At 37.2% G+C, this 24,018-nt stretch overlaps 2 protein-coding genes across 3 annotated transcripts; one reads left to right on the forward strand and one right to left on the reverse strand.

Annotated features, from left to right (window-relative positions):
- Positions 1-421: 421 nt before the first annotated feature.
- GNGT1 (G protein subunit gamma transducin 1) lies at positions 422-18,495 on the reverse strand. 2 transcript variants are annotated; one of them, XM_039878081.1, is made up of 3 exons: positions 18,424-18,495; positions 3,846-3,948; positions 422-669 (listed from the first exon to the last, which is right to left on the reverse strand). In XM_039878081.1, exons 2-3 carry the CDS (start codon positions 3,939-3,941, stop codon positions 541-543), a joined length of 225 nt encoding a protein of 74 aa, XP_039734015.1. In that variant the 5' UTR covers positions 3,942-3,948; positions 18,424-18,495; the 3' UTR covers positions 422-540. The 2 variants fall into 2 exon arrangements, with proteins under 2 accessions (XP_039734015.1, XP_039734014.1); XM_039878080.1 differs by lacking the exon at positions 18,424-18,495 and adding an exon at positions 11,143-11,424.
- Positions 16,879-21,021, forward strand: TFPI2 (tissue factor pathway inhibitor 2). Its single transcript, XM_039878079.1, has 5 exons — positions 16,879-17,117; positions 17,389-17,571; positions 18,450-18,629; positions 19,885-20,055; positions 20,398-21,021. Exons 1-5 carry the CDS (start codon positions 17,030-17,032, stop codon positions 20,478-20,480), a joined length of 705 nt encoding a protein of 234 aa, XP_039734013.1. The 5' UTR covers positions 16,879-17,029; the 3' UTR covers positions 20,481-21,021.
- Positions 21,022-24,018: the final 2,997 nt, after the last annotated feature.

Consider the following 24,018-nt stretch of genomic DNA (forward strand, 5'->3'; position numbering starts at 1 on the left):
AGTAAGAATGTAGGAAGAGGTTATGTTAAAACCATCACCACTGACTGGGAGTTAAGAGTGAAAAGGAAACAAAACAAAACATCGGTAACAAAAATCTTCACAGCACATATTTTGCTAAGGCAGGTCTTCCATGATTTAAAAGAATAAACTTCCTAATCTATAAGTAAGACAAAAGTTGGGGAAAATATAAGTCTAACCATGAAATTTCCAGGTAGAATATTATGAGTGTTGGAAGGGAAGTGAAGAAACATCAAATATTAACTATATTCTGGCAAGCAAAATAATATAGACTTGTTCATAAAACATAGCAATTATTCTTAGAGAAAGGGGCCAATCAATATTTATTATCAATTATGTGTTAAAATCCTGTGCTAAATCCTTTAATAAAAAGCAGACATGCATTATCACATTCCAATTTTCATTTAAAGTTTGTATTTGTAAATTTAAAAATTCATGTACATGCTCAATAGTATTATTACATATGACCAAAAGTTAATATTGTCATTAAAGCTCAAGATATTCCAAGGTTGTTTTTTTTTCTTATGAAATCACGCAGCCTCCTTTGAGCTCTTTGAAAGGATTTTTGTCCTCAGGGACACCCTTTACTAGTGGATCCTCCCCAGATCTTTCTTCAACGTAATCCCTTACTTCTTCACAACATTTGGATACCTTAAAGGAAAGGAGAAAGAGATGACTCATTTGGTTTAATATAGAAACTTCAGAATCCAAGAATATATTTATTATAATAATTTTTTGTGTTCTATATTTTTAACGTGATTCTGATTTCTGCATGTGTACTTTCTAGGAGAAAAGAAAAAATAGCTGTTCCCTCCCCTGTCCTCCTGGATATCTCCAGGCAAAGGATAAACAGTTGGCCACACTCTAGCTAAGAGTTCTCAGTAGATACTGCCTCCAGCTTCTTAAACGGAGACAGGATTCAGGGATCAAAACACAGCTGGCAACACAAGTCAAGAATATCACCAGAGGGAACATTAATTAAATCTTTTTCCTCATTCCAAAAATGTGACCTGTAAAGGTGGAAGAGAATGAATAATTGTTAAATTCCAGGCTTATCACCACTCCTGGATTCTCAGTAGTATACACATGTAATTTTATTTTAAACTCGACTACAGTGATTGATTATGATAGTGCACTAGAAGGTGAGCGCCAGAGGGTCAGGGACCTTTGGCTGATTTGTACACAGGTATCCCAGGCATCTAGAACAGAGCCTGCATTTAGTTGGTGCTCAGTAATAAATACTTGCTCACTCGTCTATACCATTATAGTAATGACTTAGTGAAAAATCAGGCTTTTGTATTTTAAGGGACTCAGCCAGAGCCTATTAATGTATATTCTATACATATGTAAATATCAGTGTGCATAGTTTCATTCAGGATTACATGACATGGTAGAAAACATCAACAGTGGATTCAGGACACTCCAGGTTTGAATTTTGGCTCTGCCCACTGACCAGTTATGTCTTAGTTAAGATAGCTCATCTAAGGTTTAGTTGCTTCATCTTGAAATAGCAAGAGCAACACTGGCTGAATTAAGTGTCTTACATACAAATATGCTCAATTGAATGGTAGCTATTTTTAGCTATTATTCCAATTATTATCTTTGTCTTTGCCTATTACATTGACTTCTAGTCATTGCAAATCTATCTACCAGCTTTAGAGACTGCATGCAAAGAGATGTTTTACTCTGATAATAATACTGCCTTGCCAGCAAAATAAATTGAGACATACTATGAACCAGTCCGGTTCATAGATATTAATAACATTTTTAAAAAATAATGGTACAAAGCACTTGCTACGTGCTAGACATCGTTCTTAGAGCTTTGTATATATTATCTATTTATTTCTCCCAATTGCCTTCTGCATTAGATGTTACTATGCCCATTTTAGAGAAGAGGAAACAGGCACAGGTAAGTTAGATAACTTATATGAGTGTTACATGTGGAGAAGATTGTGGAGCCAGATTCTATAGCAGAGATACGGTTCTAGAGTCTGAGATTAATTTAGTTTGACTTCCCAGAGCAAGGAGATGTTGAGTAATAGGGAAAAGAAACCCAAAAACCTGAAAGATGGTAACATATATAATGTTTACCCAAGGTAAAAATTAACAGGTGAACTTGCCACAAGTAAATAATAAACACATGAAGATAACCAAATTGCCCACAAAACAACAATCCTGAGAATATAAATCATAAAAATAATTTTTTAGATGTTTCAAGAAGAAAAAATAACTCTCCTTTATCCCAAAGTTATATTTTATTTTCCACAAATTCTGAAGATTTAAACTTTTGTGGTTATGTGGTCTTAGCTTTTTTGCTATTTATAAATTTAAATTTTATCTTTATAGCAAAACATGTTTTGCCTATATGGAAAAGGGGAACAGGAAGTTTGAGACAATTATAAACATAAAAGAAGCCAAAATTCCTATTTTTATTGGGAGTAAGACTTTTCAGCAAAGTATGAAGATAATACAAACTCCCTTTTTTGCTTTGGCCAGATGAAATGAGATTAAAAAAATTTTTTTAAATATACTTTTATCACTGGTGGAGGAAATTTTGTTTCTACTAACTCTCCTAAACAAAAAAAAAATCTAAAATACTTATCTATGTTTCCCAAGTTTCAGTCAGTGTTTGTTCGGTAGAAACATTTATTCCTTCGCCATTTCTTCTCCTTCCAATGACAAAGAGCTCTTGGTAATCATTTCCAAGAACTGTCAGATGTTTTTAAGAGGAACCAGTGAGTTCTTCTACTTGAACTCATTTTTATTTGCAAAGAAGGGATAGAATGTACTCATTCATTACTGGCCGTGACAGTGCTGGAGCGGGTGAGGTCTTGGCTAAAAGTATTTGAACAATATCAAAGTATTGTATTAAATAAAGAAAAGTTTATCAGTTTAGAAAGGTAAAAACAAAATGCCTATATATATTGCCTCATTTTATTGCTTAGCAATAACATGGTCTCTGTCTCATATTCTATATTTTCTTTTTCTTTTTTTCCTTTTAAACAACTCTAAAAATGTAAAAACATTTTTAGTTTAATGATCAAACAAAAACAGGCTAAAGGTTAGATTTGGCCCATGGCAAATAGTTTGTTAAACCTTTGACATAGATTCTACCTCAAGAGACAATTATGATTATTAATTTTCTTAATCTCTGATGAATTTTTAGCTGAAAATTTTATTTTTAACTACATTGAGTCTCTCCTGTGAATGGTGTGGAGCAGAAAAAATAATTTTCCTTCTACTTTTCTAGGTTCTTGGCTGAGAACCCTTTGTAATAAAAGAGCAGATTAACAGGAGAAAAACAAACAGAAATTTTAAAACATATATATCTTCTCTATACATAGGAGATAACGAGGAAAACTAAAAAACTCCTCAAAAAGACCCAGGACACTCCTTAAAAACCACCACCAGGGAAACACAAAAGAAAGATGGGAAGGGGGTGAGGGACATTTATGAGAGGTTCCCAGGCAAAGCACAGAGAACAATGGTAAGGCTGTTAAGCAAATTTTAGTCCTTTGCCTTTCCCACTGATAAGAGTTTCTAGAGATTTAGTCATTCTCTTCCTGGTACAGAGAGGGAGACACCCTCACAAATAGAGATTTCCCTTATAAACATAAGTATCTCTTACAAAAGGGTAACTCCTGCTTGGTTTTCAGAGCTTCTCCAGCATCTGGTGTATCTTAAAAATAATCAGCCTAAAATAATTCTTATGTCAAAGAGGCATATTTTGAGGTAGCAAATTCTGCATCCTTTCAATTGTTCCTAATCTGGTAAATCCTACAATATCTCTAGTTTAAAATAAAATTCAAAAGAAAGCAGCAGTTTACCAGCATTCTTTCCAGTGTCACTTCTTTTTTCAGCTGGTCAACTTCCATTTTCAATTTGTCCTTTTCTGTCAGATCTTCAATATTGATCACGGGCATCTTTTGCCTGATGAAAAGGTAGAAAATTAGTTCGCACACCAAAATTCCTGGACTTGGCTTCAAGTCAACGATAGCCAACACTTTCCTCAGCTCAGAACTTACTAAGTGAACTGTTTCTTTCTTGTGTGTTTGTTTTAACTTCCTATGATAACCGATTTCTTACAAATACTCTCTGAAAAATTTTAGCATTGATCATTAGCCTTGGGATTTTAAAGCTTCTTTATAATCTTCACTAATATGATTAAACCAAGCACTTGACTCAAAACACCTGCTAGGTTTATGGGGGAGGTCAGTTTAGTCAGTAGATAATCTTAAATACCCAAAGCTCCTCCTTTTCCTGTTTATTTTATTTTATTTTTTTTTTTGTTATGTAAAACTTTGGATTTCTAACCCTCATCTCCAACTCCAAACCCCTCCACCATATGATTTATGCCATTTAAGTTAGTTTGAGGTCATTTTGAGGACTGCCTAATAATCCTCTAAATTGCTAGAGTATTTAATCTGGTATTAACAGGGAAACACACAAAAGGTGTCATTATAAATTCTTTATAAGTAATGGATTGAAATATGCACCGATTAGATGGAAAAACAGCAAACAAATAACTTTGTTTGTCAGAAATTACTAGCATATTACTTCAAAGTGTTTTTCCAAACAATACCTGTAATTTGTATATAACTCAGCGAACTGGCTATCAGTGATGCTCAAATGTAGTGGGTTAAAGGAGACATGGTGAGCCTGATCTACCAATGTACATTATAAAAGTATAGATTCTCCTGCACTCTTAACAATTGCTTCTCCTTAATAAGATCAGTGGGCAATGGGAAAGATGGCACAGTACCTGGTGGTATTCATATGAAATTTCCTGGAAAATATTTCATTATAGCCAAGTGGCATCATGTTTATAATCTCTACTTTTTTGATCCCTTTTTTTCTCTTTTGTCTCTCTGGTCTAATTTTTATAATGACATTTTATGAAATTAATCATATTCAAGTCCCTTGCTATTTCAGAGAACAACTTATCATACGTCTACATAAAAATACTCTGATCATATACCAGCAATTAACTTATTTCCCTGTATTCATATTAATGTTTTCATTCCCAAAACCTTTGAGGAAATATTATTTATCTTCTCAATTTTATGATATCCTGTTCTTCTCTGAAAAAGAGGAAGTTTAGCATATTTTTAGGAATAAATGCCTATACAGGCCAGCACAGAAGTAAAAAAGAACACCCTATGGGTACCCAAAGCCAATGTTTCCTGTACTTTTCATTTTTGCTATTCTGTTCTTATTTTAAAAAACAATGTGACAACGATTCTTCCTGTGTAATTCTTGTTTGATATTCTAGAGCTATTCTCATCTTCTTTCTCACTCCTCTCAGATGCTCTACAAAAATTCACAACCACATCTACTTTCTGCTGATCATTTTTACCTATTGACATTGTCCTTTGCACAACTTTTCTCTGTCTTGGAAAACTTATTCCACTTGGCAATGGCTCTGACACTCCAATGTGTATAAGAATCACTTTAGGAAGTTGTTGAAATATGAGCCCAATCAAAGAGGTTTTGATTTGGGGTAGAGCTTAGAATTTCATTTTCTCTGTTCCAGAGAAGCCCTACCCCATTACTGCCAATGAAATGGTCATCTACTGGCACTTGCTAGCTGTGTGACCCTGACCAAGTTACTTAATTTCTCTGTGTCTCAGTTTACTAGGAAATAGGAGCAATAATACCTACATTGCAGATTCCTTGAGAGGAATAAAGATTGCAAAACAATGCGTCGCACAGAGCAAGCAGTACACATTAGCTGGGTTATTCTCACTTACTCTGTACCCCTGGACTTTCAGACTGTGCTGCCTTATATGTCACTTTCTGATAGGTGGCTTTGTAAGTGCTCTTAAAGAATATCATGTGGATATGATTTCTCCCCTTTAATACCTGTAGTAGATACTCTTGGTGCCCTGCCCAAATCCCCCTGTCCAGAGCGAGTATTCATCCTCTCAGCAGCACAAGTGTTGCTTGCCAAGGGCAAACCTTCTGCATAAGTTTGTCCTTGGCTGATGGGAACCACTTCAACTAGTGATGTCTGAGAGATTATGCTCCAACTGATCTCTGTAGATTACCTGTAGCAAATGGCTGGTTGAAGTGGGATCCTAATAGCCCAGACCACTTGCCTCTGGGCTGAAAAACCTTGGTGTAATCGAAAACCTTCCAGAGATCCCCATTGGTTCAAGATAAAACTAGGCTTCTGAAACCACACATTTGCCTAACTTCTTCTGCTTCATCCTTCCTTCAGAAGTTTCTCCTGAGAGCTCACCCTTGATAAATCATTAGGACAAAAATCCTTGTCTTTGCTCTGCCTCTAAGAAATCTAAGACAATATGGATTGTAAGGACCTTTACAAGAGTGTCCATATCTTTCTTAAACTTTTATATCCTTACTACTGCTTATTGTTCTATGTATTGTTCAATATACAGAAGAGAATCATGAATTAGTGATAAATCACTTGTAACTTTTGTCATTAATATTTACCTAGACATAGAGAATGATGCAAGGTATCTAACTTCACTTTATTAACTAATTATTTCTTAACTTTAAAATGCTGTGATTCACCATGTTTAATAATATTTTCAGCAAAACATACTTCATTTGGTGGAGGTGAATCCTAGAAGTTTCAAGAATGCTGGCCAAATTCAATGACACAAGTCTTGCATGAAAAAATTTAAAGAGCGAGGATCAAAACCCTCATCTCCCTTAAGGACACCCAGACCTACAGAGAAAGGAAGTGTATATTGACCACACGAAAAGTCCAAATGCTCAGAGTTGTATTGAGGTCAAGAGTTTAGAAGGATTCAAACATCATTTAATTTACTCTCTATCCCATTTTACATATGAAGCAAAGGTGGTCCAGAGAATTAAAATGTCTCAAATCACACAATGGGTGGTGACAGAGCTGGAGTTATCTGGAGTTCCAGTGTTGGTTTTCTGGCTTGGGGCATTTACCACTCCAGCACATTTCTTTCAATTACCCTTCTTCAAACTAGTGTAAAAGAGTAGATTTGTTTTTCCATACTCCAGAATTACATAGGAAAAAAGCATCCCCTCAACTCCCCACTACCCATTCCTACTCGGCTACATGGGCTGCTTATTTCTAAGCTTTCGAGATGGGCCACTTCTCTGTGAAAGTCCCAAGTCGGCCTAGATCAGATTATTGGCCCTATTACTAGGCATCTCCACCCTCATCATTCAGTGAGGACTGAAAACTTATAGACCAACAAGCTAAGGTAGCAGTTACCGCTAACCCAGGGGAGAAGCGTGCTGCTGTAGAAGACATTTGCCTTTTACCTCTTCCTCCATCTTGTACTACCATCAGTGGAGCTGAGCTCCAAAACAGAAGAGGAGGGACAGGATGCATCTCACAGTTGTACCCTATCCATGGAGCAGTGATTCTCGACGGAGGCAATACTGCCCCCTAGGGGGACCTTTAAAAATATGTCAGGTTGTTTATGGTTTACACTGGTTTTTGTGGGTATGCGTGAGGGGTGTTGGGAGGCTAGAACTATGTAGAGCAGCTTGTCTTACCAACGTTTTTCAGAGTTTCCATTAGGTTTCTTGCTAATTTATTTTAGAATTAAAACTGTCTATTATAAAGTTCAGAGGCTGCTTGTTTTCTGTTTTAAAACAGATAAGCACATTTTGAAGTAAGAAAACTTGACAAATAAAATATCTAACTTATAAGAGTTATATTAGGGAAAATTTATTTAAATTATTTTAAAAAATCTTTTCTTTTATACAGAGGATCAATCATAGATTCTTTGAAGCAGAAATGTTGCTAGCACACTTTAAATATTTTGAGTTATAAACATTCAGTTTGACACATTTTTCAGAAACAAATCTACTGTAACTTGTAATTGTATGGGTATAAATTTTCTTATCTTCTACTATTCTTTTTCATCTTGAATTTATTCTTGAGATTATAACTAATAACAGCTAACATTTTATTTATTCATTTAACAAATATTTTTTGAGTGCTAGTATGTGTCAGACACCATTCTAGGTAGATGCTTGAGGGCAGAGAAAAGAAAAATTTTAGAAAACTTTGCCCACAAGGAACATACAGTCCAATGAGAGAAACAAGACAAGGAACATGATAAAAGAATAAACACACCATATATCAGATTGCGACGTGCTAAGGAGAAAAACAAAACAGGGAAAGAATAGGAATAGGAAGGGTCAAGAGAAGTGTTTCAGTCATTGAGAGACTGGCCAGAGAAGGCTTCTCTGAGACAATGCTAATCGCGTGAATTCCTTCAGGAAATAAAGGAATGTACCATGCCCATAACTGAGAAGATTGTTCCAAGAAACAATAAGTGCAAAGGGAGCAGTGAGCAAGAAAGAATAAGAGGAGTGAAGCAAATATGGGGGAAGGATAATATATGATATCAGTGAGCATGTAGGTCTTGCGGGCCATTGTAGACTCTGGCTTTACTCTGAGTGACTTGGGGAACAGTGGAGGATTTTGAGTAATAGAGCGACATTATCTCCATAAATAGACTCAGACATTTTGGGAGGTTGGGACAGGTAATGAGAGTCTGAATATGTTTTAAAAGGAGAGATAATAGGATGTGCTGAGAGACCAGACATAGAATGAATAAGAAAGAGAAAAGTCAAGATAACTCCAATGATTTGGGCCCGAACAACTGGAAGAAGGAATTTGCTATTTTCTGAGGTCAGGGAGGCAGTGAGAAGGGGAATTCCAGTTTGAGATGCCCATTAGACATTCATCTGAATGGGCAGTCTGGAGTTTAGAGGAGAGGCCAGAGCTTAGGAGAGAGCCATGAAGACAGATGAGAAGAAAACAAAGGTCTAAATGCTGGAACATTCTAAGGAGAAAAAGATGAGATAAAATTAACAAAGGAGAATGAATTTGCTGTGACCAAAATTAAATGAGATAATATTAGTTAACAACTTTTGAGCATTTAATGTGTGCCAGACACTGATAAACATATTTACGCAATCCCTTTATCACTTTATACCTATGTATCTACTCTCTCCTTCTGTCTTTCTACTAGGGCCAATAAAGTGATAGCAGATAACAAGTATTCATTTATTCAGCAAATATTTATTGAGTAACTATCATGAGCCAGGTATTCTTTTGATTGCTAGGGATTACAGCAGCAAATAAAATCAGCTTCCTTATTTCTTACTGTGTTTATACTTCATCACTTTATAATTCATTCTTTCCAGTTGAGTTTTTTTCTGTCACATAAAAGGTAGTTTGCATTTCTGTTTTTGTGAATCTGATCTTAGGTTGATCACACATTCTATCATATTTAGTTTTTGAAAGCCAGTTGCTTTCGTATCTGTTTCTATTTTATTACAGAAATACCATTCTCTCTCAACCTGTTAGCTTATTTTAAAGTACAGGTGACTTATAGACATTCAAATTATACTCTATGATAACTCACTTTCTTCCCCAAAACAACTGTTTCTCTGTTTCTACTGAACCATTTGGGTTTTATAGACACTTGAAAAGAAGAGGGGTAGTGGTAATAATAAGTAATCTGTTCATTCCACAGACATTTATGAGATCCTACTTTCCAGGTCTTTTTTCTTAACACTGAGATACAATGATAAATACAACGGGTAAGTTCCCTGCTGTCACAGAGCTTATATAATAGTTAGAAGATCAAACAGGTAACATAAAACTAATAAAAATATTGATTTCGAATGATAAATGCTACAAAGATAGTTTATGATACCATAAAGTCATAAGGAGTCACTGGGATGTGGAGCAGCATCATATAGACTGATCAGAGGTGGTGAAACCAAGACCCAATTGCCAAGGAGACAGTGAAGTGAGCATTTCATGCCAGGGGAAGGGCTAAGTAGAGGGAACAGTTCATACAAAGGACCTGAGGTGAGAACAAACTTTTTATATTAAGGGAATGGAAAACACAGTGTAACCCGAGTATAGTAAGATCAAGGAAGAGTAATGGGATGAGGTTAGTAAGGGTGACAGGGGTCAGATTACATAGGGTCAGAGTGCGTGACCTTGCATGGTGAGGAATAAAATGAGAATCTAGTGGATATGTTAAAAATACTCTGCTGTGTGGGGTTGAGTGGGGAACAAAAATGGAAACTGAGAGTTTCAGTAAGAATCTAATGTAATGGTCCTTTAAGAAGAAATAGATTTGAGTTATATTAGTGGCCATGGATATTAAGAGATATAGGAAGATTAAAAATGTAATTTGGAGGTAGAATTTGTCGGAAGCCAGCCGACCAAGTCAAACCGGGTACCTGAATGGGGGAGCGGGGACTGAGAAAAAAGAGAAGACAGACAGGGTGCAGGAGGGAGAGCAGATCTCACAACTGTCTCCCCGAGTTTATTTCTTATCCTTCTTTTAAACACAAACTGTTCCTTTGTGTATCCCAAAATAACATAATAAAAGTAACATCCTGAAGATCCAGGTACAATTGACACTTCCTTTGACACTCCCTTCGACACTCCCTTAGGCTATACTTAATCTTCTTCTTCCTGGAATTCCACAGAACCAGCCTTTTCTTTTTTATGCAAGCAGGCCTCCGGAGACAATCCATGCACTCTTTTGAATTTGGGGAGCTTTAGCTCCCTACAAGAATTGACAGGACTATTGATGAATTGGGCAAAGTAGGAATGGGAGGTGTTAAGAATGATTCCAAAGTTTTTGGCTTGAGAATCTAAGCAGAAGTATCATTTATAGAAAGGAGAAAGATTGGGAGTACATGACCAAGACTTCAGTTTAGGACATATAATGTTTGAGATGTCTATTAGACATCAGATGTAGATGTTAAGTAGATATAAGTGTTTGGAATTCAGAGGTGAGATTGAGACTACACATAAACATACTTATGTGTATTGATGTGTGTGTGTGTAAAGTTTATATGTGTTTATACTTAAAATCACATAAGAAGAGAGTACAATTAGAAAAGAGTTCTCAAGGTTGAGCATTGAGTCAATTTAACCTTTAATGGGCAGGCAGAGGAGAAGGACAGATTGAGTGAAAAGTAGTAGTCAACTAAGCAGGAGAAAACCAGAAGAATGTGTTATAAAGAATTAAAGAAAAGCATTTCAAGAATGAGGAAGTCTTTGAAATTGTTGAATACTGCTGAGAGGTTAGACAAAATGGAGATGGAAAAGTGTGGTCTTTGATGACTTACGGAAAGCTGCTTTGGGTGTCAGACGTATTGAGAAGTATAGTAAGATGTGGCAACATGATGAGTTGCCCTTGACAAGAACACTTCCTGTTCTTCCTCTTCCCAATATGGAAGTTTAACTGGAGCAGAATGTGGAAAAAGGGGAGATGAGGAAATGGAGGCAGATAGTGAAGATAACATTTCTGATCAGTTTTACTGCAAAAGAGGTCCCAATAGGAAAGGCACATAGAGTCAAATGTGAACTTTAAGTATGAGATGAAAAAAATCAGAGATAGATCACTCCAAATAGAAACTATTAAAACCTGGGTGCTAAAGAACAAGAGGGGCAGAGCTAATGTTGCAAGAGAATGAAAGGAGTGAAGTCCATGAGAAGGCAAGTGGGGAACGGACCCACTAGTCCGTTCAGTCACCTCTGACTAGAGCACAGTGAGACTTCCATTGTAAGAGAAAGGAAGCTAGAGAATACAGAAGATTCAGCTGGCCTCTAGGAACAAGTCTCCCTTCTCAGTCTGGTTTGGTGTATCTTGACTAGTGTACTCAACTCTCCTCTAATATAGTTCAATTCAGTTCAACTCTGCTTTTTCCTAATAGTCAATAAAAGAAAAATATAGTGAGAGTCCTAGGAGCTGTATGCCCCTTTCGAACTGCAGCTATTGCCTCTCCCTGCCCCCATATGGCAAGTTGTCCCTCCCATGTGAATTAAGACACAAAAACTTTTTCACATAGAGCTAGAACAAATGAACATTTGGTGGGCTTATGGCAAGTTAGTAAGTAACAGAACTAATGTGAGATTGGGCTATAGTATAAAAATGACAATATTTTTGCAAGAAAGGGTGTTTTTATATTTGGAAAGGTCAAGGTCCATTACATTCTGCTAAACATAACCCTGAAAATAAGGACTTCAGTGATTAACTCAATCCTCTAATCTGATTATCAACTTTGGCAGATGTTCCCTTTAGAGCATTATAGCAATGTATTTAAATTGTACCTATCTGTTCTTAATGATAAACTTTGTGTTTGAATAAAAGGGAAATCTGAGAGAGAGCTGTCTAGGAACTGAAGCAGGGTCATAAGCGTATGTTATGTATAACAAGCCTGACTTCGATCCCCACTAACGTGGAAGAAAAGGATGTATACACGGTGAGTGGGATCAGGGCATGAGGATTCAGACTGCCTGTGCTAGCTTTATAGCTTTGGCCAAGTCACATATCTAAAGCTTCAGTTTCCTCATTTGCAGAGTGGGGAGAATAAAGTACCACCCTCAAGTGGTCATTATGGGTATTTAATGAGCTAATGAGTGTAAAATACAATGAAAACTCTCAATAAACATATCCATCATTCTAGTTACTGCGATTGAGGTTTCCACCTGGTATACAAGAATTGGAGGATGTTTTCTCTTCCTTCCCCCATTCCTGACATGCCACCCTCTAGTGGCTTGGTGACCCAGGCTAGAATTCTACATAAGTGGTGAGGCTGCACTGTGCAGAAAAGGTCTTGGGTGAAATAGTCTAAAATTTGTTCCAATATTCTGGATGCCCTACATAGTTAAATATGCAACAACCTGAGTGAGAGAAAAGATGCCCAACATCCTAAGCGAGTAGGACATTTGAGAGAACATACATCTAGGAAGAATATGTACGAGCGAGAACGAGAATGTCTCATCCTTTTATGTGGCGTCACCTTATTACATAACAACACTCACAAATGCTTTCTGAGTCCGACAGAGGGCGCATTAGAGTAAACACATCCTACAAGACCTAACTTGCTAGAAAAATGCCTGGTTGGTGAAGTAGTTGCCTAAACTTTAACAAAACCCTCATGACCCCTAATCTTTCAGAAGAGATTAACTAGCTTTCTTAGCAGATGTGTAAACTCTTTGTTGGTGCCAGCTGGACTCATTTCAGAATTTATCTTGACAGGGCTTAAACTAACAGGCAGCAAGAACTTTCTTAAAGGCATTATCAATGTTACTCCTTAAGCGACTGTGTTTTATATAATAAGTATCCCTGAATCACTGGACTTAATTAATTCTCCTTATTCATTCATGAGTTAGACATGACACCTCACTCTAAGGTGTCTGACAGAGAGGAAGAGCTTCTGCCTCAATCCTTTCCTTAAATTCATGGTTACCGTCCACGTCCATGAGGCTCTCAGAGGATTGCTATAGGCTATAGGCTTGGGGATTCTAGAAGTAAATGTGTTCCAGATCAACTTTATATCCATTTGTTATGGGGTTCAGGGGTATGTGAGAAAGAGCAGAGTTAGGAATCTGACACATGCACAGGTGCTCCTGAATTCACTGTAGCCTTTGTGTGTTTTAATTCTGAATTTATTGTTCTCCCCTAAGGTCTGGGTATATTAGAAAGAATATAGTGTTGAGTATCAAGAACTTGGGTTCTAGTTTCAGCTCTGCCAACAACTACGGTAAATAAACATGACTGGCCATTTTACCTTGCTAGGTCTCAACTTTGTAATTCTGTAAAATGAAAATACTGGAACAGATGGCATTTATATTTCCTTTCAGCATTCTAATTGTAAGTACTCCATGCCTATTTTAAAGAACTCCAATCTATTTTGAGCCTCTGTCTTTAGCCACAGCTACTCAAGCTGTTGCTTGGTATTGCAATGACAAATCAATCTGGGTGACTGTTCTTCCCAATTCCCTCCAGTCTTGCATTTCCTGTTGACTTTGGATAAAGGAATTGCTTTCCTCAGTTATGTAGTAACCTTTGGCTTAGAGACTGGTTTAAGGGGATAGAAGTACAATGACTTTCCTGTGGAGACTGATGGCGGTAGTCACATGGCTCCTTCCACATGGTCCTAATGATTTAAAGTAGTCTGAGGACATTTAGATCCCTTTTATATTGGAAGATATTTTTTTCACGGATATAAAAATACATGTTTCACAATTTAGTTTCCTTCCTGATATTCTTGCTTGACAATCTCAAATTCCTAACTACTCCACTTGTTCAATTTTCTTTCTTCCATGTCCCTGCTCTGTACTCACAGAGATGTTAAAGATGCACTCTATTTGGCATAGAACAAGGGAAGGAAACTAACATTTCTAGAGTACCTCTGGATGTGAATTTCAACTGGTACCTACAGACTTTGTACCACAGAGGTGCGGGTTCCTTCGCTCTGGGCCCCTTCCCCATCCACCCCTCCTGCTGTATGTTACACAGCAGGCTTGAGTAGACAGTGTACTCTGCTCTGGCTGAGAGAACCCCGAAGCTCCTTCCCCCTGAAGAGACCATTACAAAGTGATGTCTGATTGTGTGACTCCTTCCTTGGCAGAGAGGTGGCCTCCGAGTTCAGCCAAAGAGAAGAGCTGATGGGTGCCAAGTCACAGGTTTCAGTCCCATAGGGACAGATCACGTGGTTCTGTTTCTTGATTGTGATTGACACCTCAACTTAAAATTTTGTGCCAAAGCACAAGGGGACCTAGGACATGGGGTAATCTGAGTGGATTCTGTGCCCGCGTGTGAAGAGCTGAAGCACATCTCTTTGAGCGCCTAGGCACTTTGCCTTTAATTCTCATAATACACGTCTAAGGTACAGTTATTATATCTGTTTTACAGATAAGGAAACCAAGTCTCAGAGAGTTTGTATCACTTGTCCAAAGGCGCAAAGAATAAAATCCAGGTCTCCTCTGACTCCCATTTTCCCATTACATCATGCAATTTCCCAAAATAATCTGCCCTAACTCAAAAGATTCCTCTTATTATACGAAGCAAAAAACGATCAAAAAGTGCCAGCAGCTGAGAACAAAGAACAGAAGTGATGATAATCAATGATGAATAAGTTTGACTCAGTATCTGACCTTCAGTTTATTTCAGCCCATTTGGAAGATATATTTAATCATATTCAGAAGAATAGAAATAGGTAAGTTTGAAGTTGAATTAATTGCTCTCCTGAACATGATCCTGGCTAAGGGTTCGGTAAAAAATTTGCCTCCCCTAATAATAAGTAGGAGGAAATGGGAGGGTCTAATTTGATTCGCTTATAAATGTGTCTTTCTAAAACCAGCTGGCTGTCTCAGTGGTTGGTATGCTGGAGCTGCTCACACTGGCTCTGGCAAACTGATTCTACTCATCTATTTCCACCTCTGGTAGCCTGAAATTAGCCCTAGTGGGAGCACCTACACCATGGAAATCAGTAAACTGTACAAACCAGCCCCTCTGCCCTTTTTTTCCTCCCTCAGAACTGGTGGTTAAACATTTACCCTTGTATCTCTGTCATTCTTAATCATAGATATCTGGTAATGACAGCATAAGTGACACCGAGTATTTCCAGACAAGCCTAATTTTCCTAGCAATATAATTCTATGCCTCAACATCAGCATAATTGAAAACTGACACAAGGGAGTATAGTGTGCAAAATATGCCAGACTCTTAACCCACTGTGAACATCGGGAATCTCAGAAACTTGGAGAACTCCTGTAAACTCCCTCCAGTATCCTCAGGAGAAGCCAGGAATAATTATTCTCTTAAGAATATTGAATAGAACAAGAGGAAAAGGGGGAGAAAAGGAAGACACATTCATCAAGAGAACTCATTGAAATGTTCTCCAAAAATATTTTTAATATTTCATGTAAAATCCCAGTATAGATCACTTGTTTTGTATAAATAAAATGTTAGACTCAGGCTAATATGTGGAAGGAGCAATGAACTTTAATAGATGCACCGACATTAGGATATATGTGGGAAGGGGCTGATCTGCTCAAAGCTTCAGGACCCCGCACCCCCCCAAGGCCACCCCTCTTTGGACATTTATGTTCCTACCCATAAAACATAGCTACAACTCTCACACATGGCTGATGGGGGTGTAAAATGGTCTAATCATTTTGGAAAACTGTTTGGCAGTTCCTAATGTTTCTAAGTATTTTAATCAAGAGTATTAAAAGTTGTATGCACACACAAAGCAGCTTTATTTGTAATAACCCCAAACTAGAACACAAATGTCCAGTAACAGGATGTTTGTGGTATAATCGTACACTGGAAGACTCCTCAGCATTTAAAAGGAACGAACTATACAGCAACATGGGTGTGTCTCAAAAACAGTGGTGGAGCAAAAGAAGTACAAAACAGTACTTACTCTATCATTCTATATGCATGAAAGTCAAGCACAGGCAATACCTATCTATGGTGCTCAGAAGCGTGCTTGCCCCTGGCCTGGAGAAGGGTATGAGAAAATGGACTGGGCGTGATGGAAACGTTCTAATTCTTGACGAGTGGTGATTACGAGGGCGTGCATAACTGTGAAAAATTCATGAAACTGTACACTTACGATGTATTATGAGCCCTTTATTAAATGTAAAGTAGACCTCGACTGAAATATGCATAAATGTAAATAAATACACATATACTTAAATTTCTAACTTAATTAAAAGGTCTATCGCAATGAACCTCGGCCCTGTGAATTTCACACTTTCTTTCCGCCCTTCAAAAACGTGGACTTTGTGCTTCAAAATGTGGAATCAGTCTTCAGGGTGATGCTACAAGTTGGAATCTTGCGCAATCATTTCCTTCTAGTTTGCCGATTTCCCATCACTGACACAAAATGCCCATCTGGTCATTCCCGCCCGGCTGAAGGAGAAAGTTGGGGACGCAGGTTCAACGTGGAGGGGAATTCCTCTCCCCGGCACACACTTTCCAGTGCCAGGACAGCGCGGGGTCACAGCCGCCGGCCGTGAATCAGCCTCCCCGCCAGGCTCCGCACAGCGCACAGGCACGCCCCGCCCCGGCCGGGTCGGCAGTGTGCTCGCTCTACAAAAAGCGGACACCCACCACCGGCACCCAGGCCAGGTCACCTTGAGGCTGGACTCTGCGCACCCTTCTGCCGGCGCATTCTGGGGACCCCTCGCCTTGCGGGCCGCTGGAACCTGGACACCATGGACCCTACTTGTACCCTCGGGCTGTTGCTTCTGCCGTTGCTCATAACGGGGACCGCGCTGGGCAGTGCTGTTCAGGATTTGCCAGGTATCGCCCCACACAGGAACCACCCCCCACCCCTTCGGTCCAGGCGTCCTCCCGGCGAGGCAGCTGGGGCACCCTGCACCCGCTCTCTCTCTGCCCGCGTTCCGCAGGCCCCTGTGGCGGGGAGGGGCAGTTGCGCCCCAGTTTGCACTTTCTCCCTCTGTGGAGGCCCCTTTGCTCTGAAGCAGCGAGGACAGAACTCCCTGGGAAAACCAAACCCTCCCTCCCCAGGGTTGTGGCTGACCCCTCTTTGACTCTCCTGACCCTCCCGTAGGCAACAACGCGGAGAGCTGCCTCCTGCCCCCAGATGTAGGGCCCTGCCGGGCCCGGATCCCCAGTTTTTACTACGACAGGTACACGCAGAGCTGCCGCCAGTTCATGTACGGGGGCTGCGAGGGCAACGCCAACAACTTCGAAACTCTGGCGGCCTGTGAGGAAGCTTGCTGGAGGATAGAGAGTAAGTTGTCGCAGCACACTCAGAAAATCCCTAACCACTCCTTGCACAGAAGGGCCGGCAGTAACTTAGCTAACTTTACAGGTCTCATTTTCTAGAGTGAATTTGAGCCTGAATTTTCTCAACTATTAAGCAAGGGTCACTGGTTTTCAGTTTCCTGAACGTCATCAGAAGTTCACATTTTCTCTCCTCTCTTAACAAGCGTTTATCATAATTCTGAGCCTGTGCAGATTCGGAAAGATTTCACTTTAGGGCAAAATAGTGCAAGGGTATTAGATGCAATATAAGTGCTTTTCTCTATCATTATCTCTAAACCTATGATTTTATGCCTCTTTGAGAACACCGTGTCAATTAGCCATCGATCTGAAATACTTTTAGTGGATTTTATTATTTAACTGTGATATAGCTGATTGTAACCTTCCATTGGTTTCCTGAAACCCAGACGTGTCTTTGTTAGAATACGGATATAGTGGAAATTTGGGATACTGTTTTCTATTTTATTTTAATTATGTTTATTACATCTGTAAGGCCTGTCACAGAACATGGGGCTTTACCATTCAAGGAACTGAGCCAGGGGAAAATGTGTATTTCTGTGAATAAGTTACTTCACTTCATATGTAGGGACAATCATAACAGCCTGACAGAACAGAGTTTTTCTACTGAATTTGAAAGATTTATTACAGCTCAGTCAGATCTGGAGACACTTTTTTAAAAAAGGTAAATAACTAGATTAATGAGCAGTCTTTGAGGATGTACTATCCCAGCACTCAATATGATGCCTCCCCTCACCCAGTTGTTTCTGAAAATACAGTAGAGTTTTGAAAGTAATGCTAAGAAGGCTGATTTTTGACTTACACTGCTTTTTGTCTTCCTTTTCCTAGAAGTTCCCAAAATTTGCCGGTTGGAAGTCAGTGAGGGGCAGTGTGGTGAGCCCAGAGAAGAGTATTTCTTCAATTTAAGTACCATGACATGTGAAAAATTTATGTCTGGTGGGTGTCACCACGGTGGGAACCAGTTCCCGGATGAAGCCACTTGCATGGGCTTCTGTACACCAAAGAAAGGTAAATACTATTTTTATGGTGTTTCTGTTTCATTTCTTTAATACTTTAGGGTGAAAACATCAATTCGATGTGGAATTAGCATGGTTTGCATTTTGGCGATTTCATATATAATGTGATATCAATCTTCAGACTTTTACTTTGTGAGGGAGTATTATTATTCTCATTTTTACATATGAGAGTACAAGATAGAAGTTAATAACTTGCTAAGTTCTCAGGGCTACAAAGCAAGAAAGCCATGATTCAAGTTTTTGTTTCCTCTTCTGCACTGTTTCTCCAGAACTATTTCTCATCTATTTAATTTACACATAAAATATTATAGTATGTATTCATTAATGGATCCCATGACCTCAGGTTTGTATGGAATCAGTTGTATATACGAAATAGTGGACTATACATAGACTTAAGATGGAGAAACTTGAAAATTTCTTTCTAAAGTTTTTGGTTAGATTTGTGTATCCTTTAAGAATTGCAAACTGCAGCACAAAGACATCCGTATTCCTTTTTTCTCTCCTCTGCATTTCCGATCTACCTCTGGCCCCTATCACAGCCCCCGAATTGATGGGTTACTTGGGTAGTATTTAATAGTTGTAGAGAGACTATACAGGCATTTTCCCTAGGCACAGCAGAGACACATACACATAAAGAAATACATTCAATAAACAAGGAAAATTTTGCCTTGGCAGAGACTTTGATAAAGCTCTACAGCTATACTGTGTTGAGTATGCAAAATCTTGAATTAATGAGGAGATGGTTGTTGCTGGTGTTTTCTTAAGTTGTTTGTGTAAATGTAAATATTACGGTGGCTACCTGGGAATTAAATACATGTATTCTTGACTACATGTATTTGTAATAAAATAAAATAATGAAAGAGCAGATAAACATACTTAAAATAAAACTACCAACACAAGAAAGTTTACAAAACATGTCATATATTATCACTTGAAATGTGATATCTGGTTTTTTTTTACCTGACCATATCTGTTTTTTGGGTTTCATTTCTTTACACATTCAAATGATATAAGAACGTAGCTTCAGAAGAAATTCTGTCCAGTTTATAAATATTTAGAATTAACAAAATATAGCATTTAAGCTTTCTTGAAATTTGAGGCACACTTTTTAAATGGTTTAGTTTGATATTTTGGATTCAGCATGAAGCTTCTATGGGATTAGATTTTCCTCAATTCCTTCAGAAATCATTAGTTTTATTAATTTTGATATTATTGCATTTCTAATTTTATTTTCTTTTTTTGTAAAGGTCCATCATACTGCTACAGTCCAAAAGATGAGGGACTATGCTCTGCTAATGTGACTCGCTATCATTTTAATCCGAGACATAAAACCTGTGAGGCCTTCACCTATACTGGCTGTGGGGGAAATGACAATAACTTTGTTAGCATGAAGGATTGCAAACGCGTTTGCATAAAAGGTAGTGAACTTGCATATTCAGTTTTTAAACTAACTTTATAAATAATTCATAAGCAAAATTATATTTTATGTATCCATTTAACTAATAGCAAATTGCCATTTCTAGACTACTACATAAACAGCACTTTAGTACTGATCGGTTTTGTGAAAATGCTTATTCTGGCTAGCTACAGTAGACAGCTTATCTTTGTGTTTTAAAGATAGAATATTATTAACTGAGTAGATAGCAAAACTACTTTGTAATCATTAAAAAGTGGGGCATGTTTGTAAGAATATTGTAAATGGTGATTTACAGTGAGCCTACAGATTGATGTGACGTTTATTTTTATTTTGTCGATTTTAGCCTTGAAGAAGAAACAGAATAAGAAGATGCCAAAGATTCTCTTTGTCAATAGAAACCTAAAAATGCAGAAGAAGCTATTTTAACTTTTTTTTTTGGTATGTCACTTTGTGAAGGCTATTGTCTTTCTGGTTATAGCTGAAGAATGATATGGTAACATGAGTAGATGAATCACTAGTGACTTATTCTTATTCACCAGTTTTTACTGATCCATGTTACTTTTTACATACATAATTAGCTGCTACTCAAATGTGAATTTATTATTTGAATTTACTATTCAACTAATTTTTATGAGTTAACTTTTTGCTGTGCCTAAGATAAAAAAGCAAATATGACTCACCTAGTTCTTGGGGTTGCTCTTCTGATTTTAGACGATGATAGTAACTGAAAAACCTAAGACAATATAATCATGTTCCTTTAATACATATGATCATAAAAAGGACCCGCTAATACATTTCATTTTGCATTTAAAAGTTGGATTATATTTTAGGACCAAAGTGACAAACTTGCAGATTTACCAACGGTTTAAAAAATTTTACAAGTGCTATTATATAGACTCTGCTCACTTACTTCCATTTCTGTTGTGTCATTTAAAAGATAAAATAAATTTTTGACTGAATGAAAAAACTCATAAATTTATTAAAATTAGAAATATTCTCCTTGGGGGAAAATTTTTTATCTCTCTTTTTCTATTCATTTATCCATACCTATCCACTGGCATGTGTACGTTTTTCTATACATATAGATAGATAGCTTTTAATAGTTTTCCTATTGTTACATTATTTTCTCAGACTTAATGGATTGGAAACCACTAAAGTTGAATCAATTTTTGGACTGTTCAAGGTGTTTATTTACCTTATACTAGAAATTTAAATTTCACTAATTATTCTTGATAAATATGATCATTCCAGTTAAAGTTTTCTCTTTTTCTGCAATAAAAGATTATTTAAAATTCCTACATTTTCTCGGCAAGATTAATGTGTTTAAAAGTATGTCCCCGATCCAGCAAAATTATAAATGCACTTACCCTTTGCTTGAGCAAGCCTTCTTTTAAAAATCTATCCCAAAGGTATTGTGACAAAACAAAATGATATATATGCCTGAAGACATTTCATTAGTGTATTATTTGGAAAAACTTTTTTGAAACAAACCAGTTGCTCATCAATAGAGAATTGGTTGAAGAAATTATGGATGAGAAATGAGCAAATATCTATACATAAATATCATTTGGCCATCAGAATACACTAAGATAAATAGCGTTTAGAAAAATATGTATAAACACACACATACATGCAAATCACAGAAGATATAAAGATATTAAAAATGGTTGACCATGAGGGCGGGAGGAAACAGAGGATTGGACAGGTATGGAGATAAAATCTATGACTGTATCTTGCTGTATAGTTTTGACCTTAGACTGTGCGAATATTTTACATAATTAAAAACTAAAATTAAATTTAAAAATAGAAAGCATTCCCTCTAAAATTGGAAACAAACCAAAATAACTGTACCCAAATGAATATCAAATAGTGGCATAACTACACAAAGGATATACAATTATTTTCAATGACTTTCAAAATAAGTATTTTGACTATATTTTGGGAGATATACTCTAAGGGTCAAGTAAATTCTGAAGAAATGTGAAAATATTTAATAGTCTTATTAGTAATATTGATATTGTTATATTGAAACTCATATATAGGATATTATACCAAATATTCTGTAAGAAATTACATTTCTTTAGAAGTCAGATTTTCAATGTTAAAAGAAATATATGTATAAAATTAAGAAATTAAGAAAAAGCTCTAACTTTTAATTGGAATTACAAATACTAGTATGAACTCAAAATTTATTTTCTTTTCCCCACCCCCAAAAATGTATTTTTCACTCTTCCATTGAAAAGTTGTTGAAGCAATGACAATCCAGTAACAATAAGTATATCTACTATCCAAATTGTGGCTTCTAAATATTATTTCTAAGAGAAACTAGGGCTGGGGCTCTTAGGAGAAATTATTGTGTCTATTTCTGGAATAGGGAATAAGTAAGATGAACCTGGGCAATGTTATTCCAGAGAGCAAGGAAGTTATCAAAGACTAATAAATCATGTTACAAAAACAGGGAAGTAGCATTAAGGGGCTTCCACTGATCTAAAATGAAATAATCTGAGCATCAAACCAAATAAGGACCATAATATATATAAGCACATTAATATGAATATAAAAGAGTTTATAATTACACACATACACACACCCCTCCCTGGTCACTTTTGGAGGTTGCTAGGGCACTCCCATTACTTTGAAACTAAGCAGAAAGAATAAAATTTATTTTTTAGGCTTTAAAAACTTTGCCAAAAGGAAACTAGTGTATGCAAGAAAGTTACTCATAGAAGAATCCCACCTAATACATGTATTAAAATATAGAAGATACCCCTAACATGCATCTAAATAACAATCATCTGTGGATGCAGAAACAATGGCATGAAAAATTGATGGGAAACAGTATCATGGAGGAATCAGAATGTCTCTAAACCCACGGATAATTTTAATATCACTAAAAATGTGCCAACAGACATTATTTGCTGTCTAATATGACGTAATAAGGAGTACACATACCCTCCCCATGAAGTAATCTGGAATAAAGAAAAATTGAAACTGAAATTAGTTAAGCCTCTAGATCCTATCATAATATCAGATCATAAGGCAGTATTGGGGATAAAGGAAAAAGAAGAAACCAGGGAAGTCAATCAGCCACATCCATAATGTTGGCTGCTCTACAGGACAAACGGTTTAGTTTCTCCAACAATCAAATGAAAATTTTTTAAAAATCAAGGAGGAAACAGTGCTTTTAGAGACAAAAAGCAGCATGTCATTAAAAGGTTTTTTGGTTGAATAAGGCCTGTATTTATGACTGTTTTTGGTGGTTTTGGAGAATGGTTACAGCAGAAGGATCTTGTGTGTGCTGTGGGTCGTCAGATGAATGACACAGAGCCTTTGGGAATTTGGGGATTCCTAGCAATATGGGAAGCTCGATTTGGTGTTTGCTGCCTATAACCCGCCTGTAGCTAAAGGCTAAGCTTAGGGGACCATGGACCCCATTCGGCCTACAGCTGCAGCTCTCTGTTCAGCATGGGTAGAAAGTAGATCCTTTTGATACAACTGTTCTAAAACCACAAACCTCTGCCATTTTTTTTAAATGAAATAAACAAAGCTGTCGTAGGATATTCTGCTGTCGAAGGGAAATTCCTTTTTGCCACAATCAACTTGAAGACAAGTCACTACTGTGGTTTCACCAGACAGCCTGATTAAAAGGAATGTCTCATTCTGTGACACAAAAAGACAAAAAAAAGGAATGGACTGGCTTTAAATAACACAATCTTTTATTGAAGAAAAAGTTACTCGGGACTACCACTCATGCCTCCTTCATGTATACACATTGTCACATGTTCAACCATAGAAACTACAATGGAACCTTCAAGATTGCCTGGATCACAATACCTCCAAATATACATGCTATCTCTCCAACAGTCTTGTGGACATTTAGCTGACAATATTACCCAGTGAGGTAATAATGTTAGTTCCTGTATTGTAACAGTGCTGTAGAAATTCCAGCTGTGGTACATCCAGA

The sequence above is a fragment of the Pteropus medius genome, unplaced genomic scaffold (genome assembly GCF_902729225.1).
Source record: "Pteropus medius unplaced genomic scaffold, Ma_sr-lr_union100, whole genome shotgun sequence".
In the NCBI taxonomy this organism is placed as follows: Eukaryota; Metazoa; Chordata; class Mammalia; order Chiroptera; family Pteropodidae; genus Pteropus; species Pteropus medius.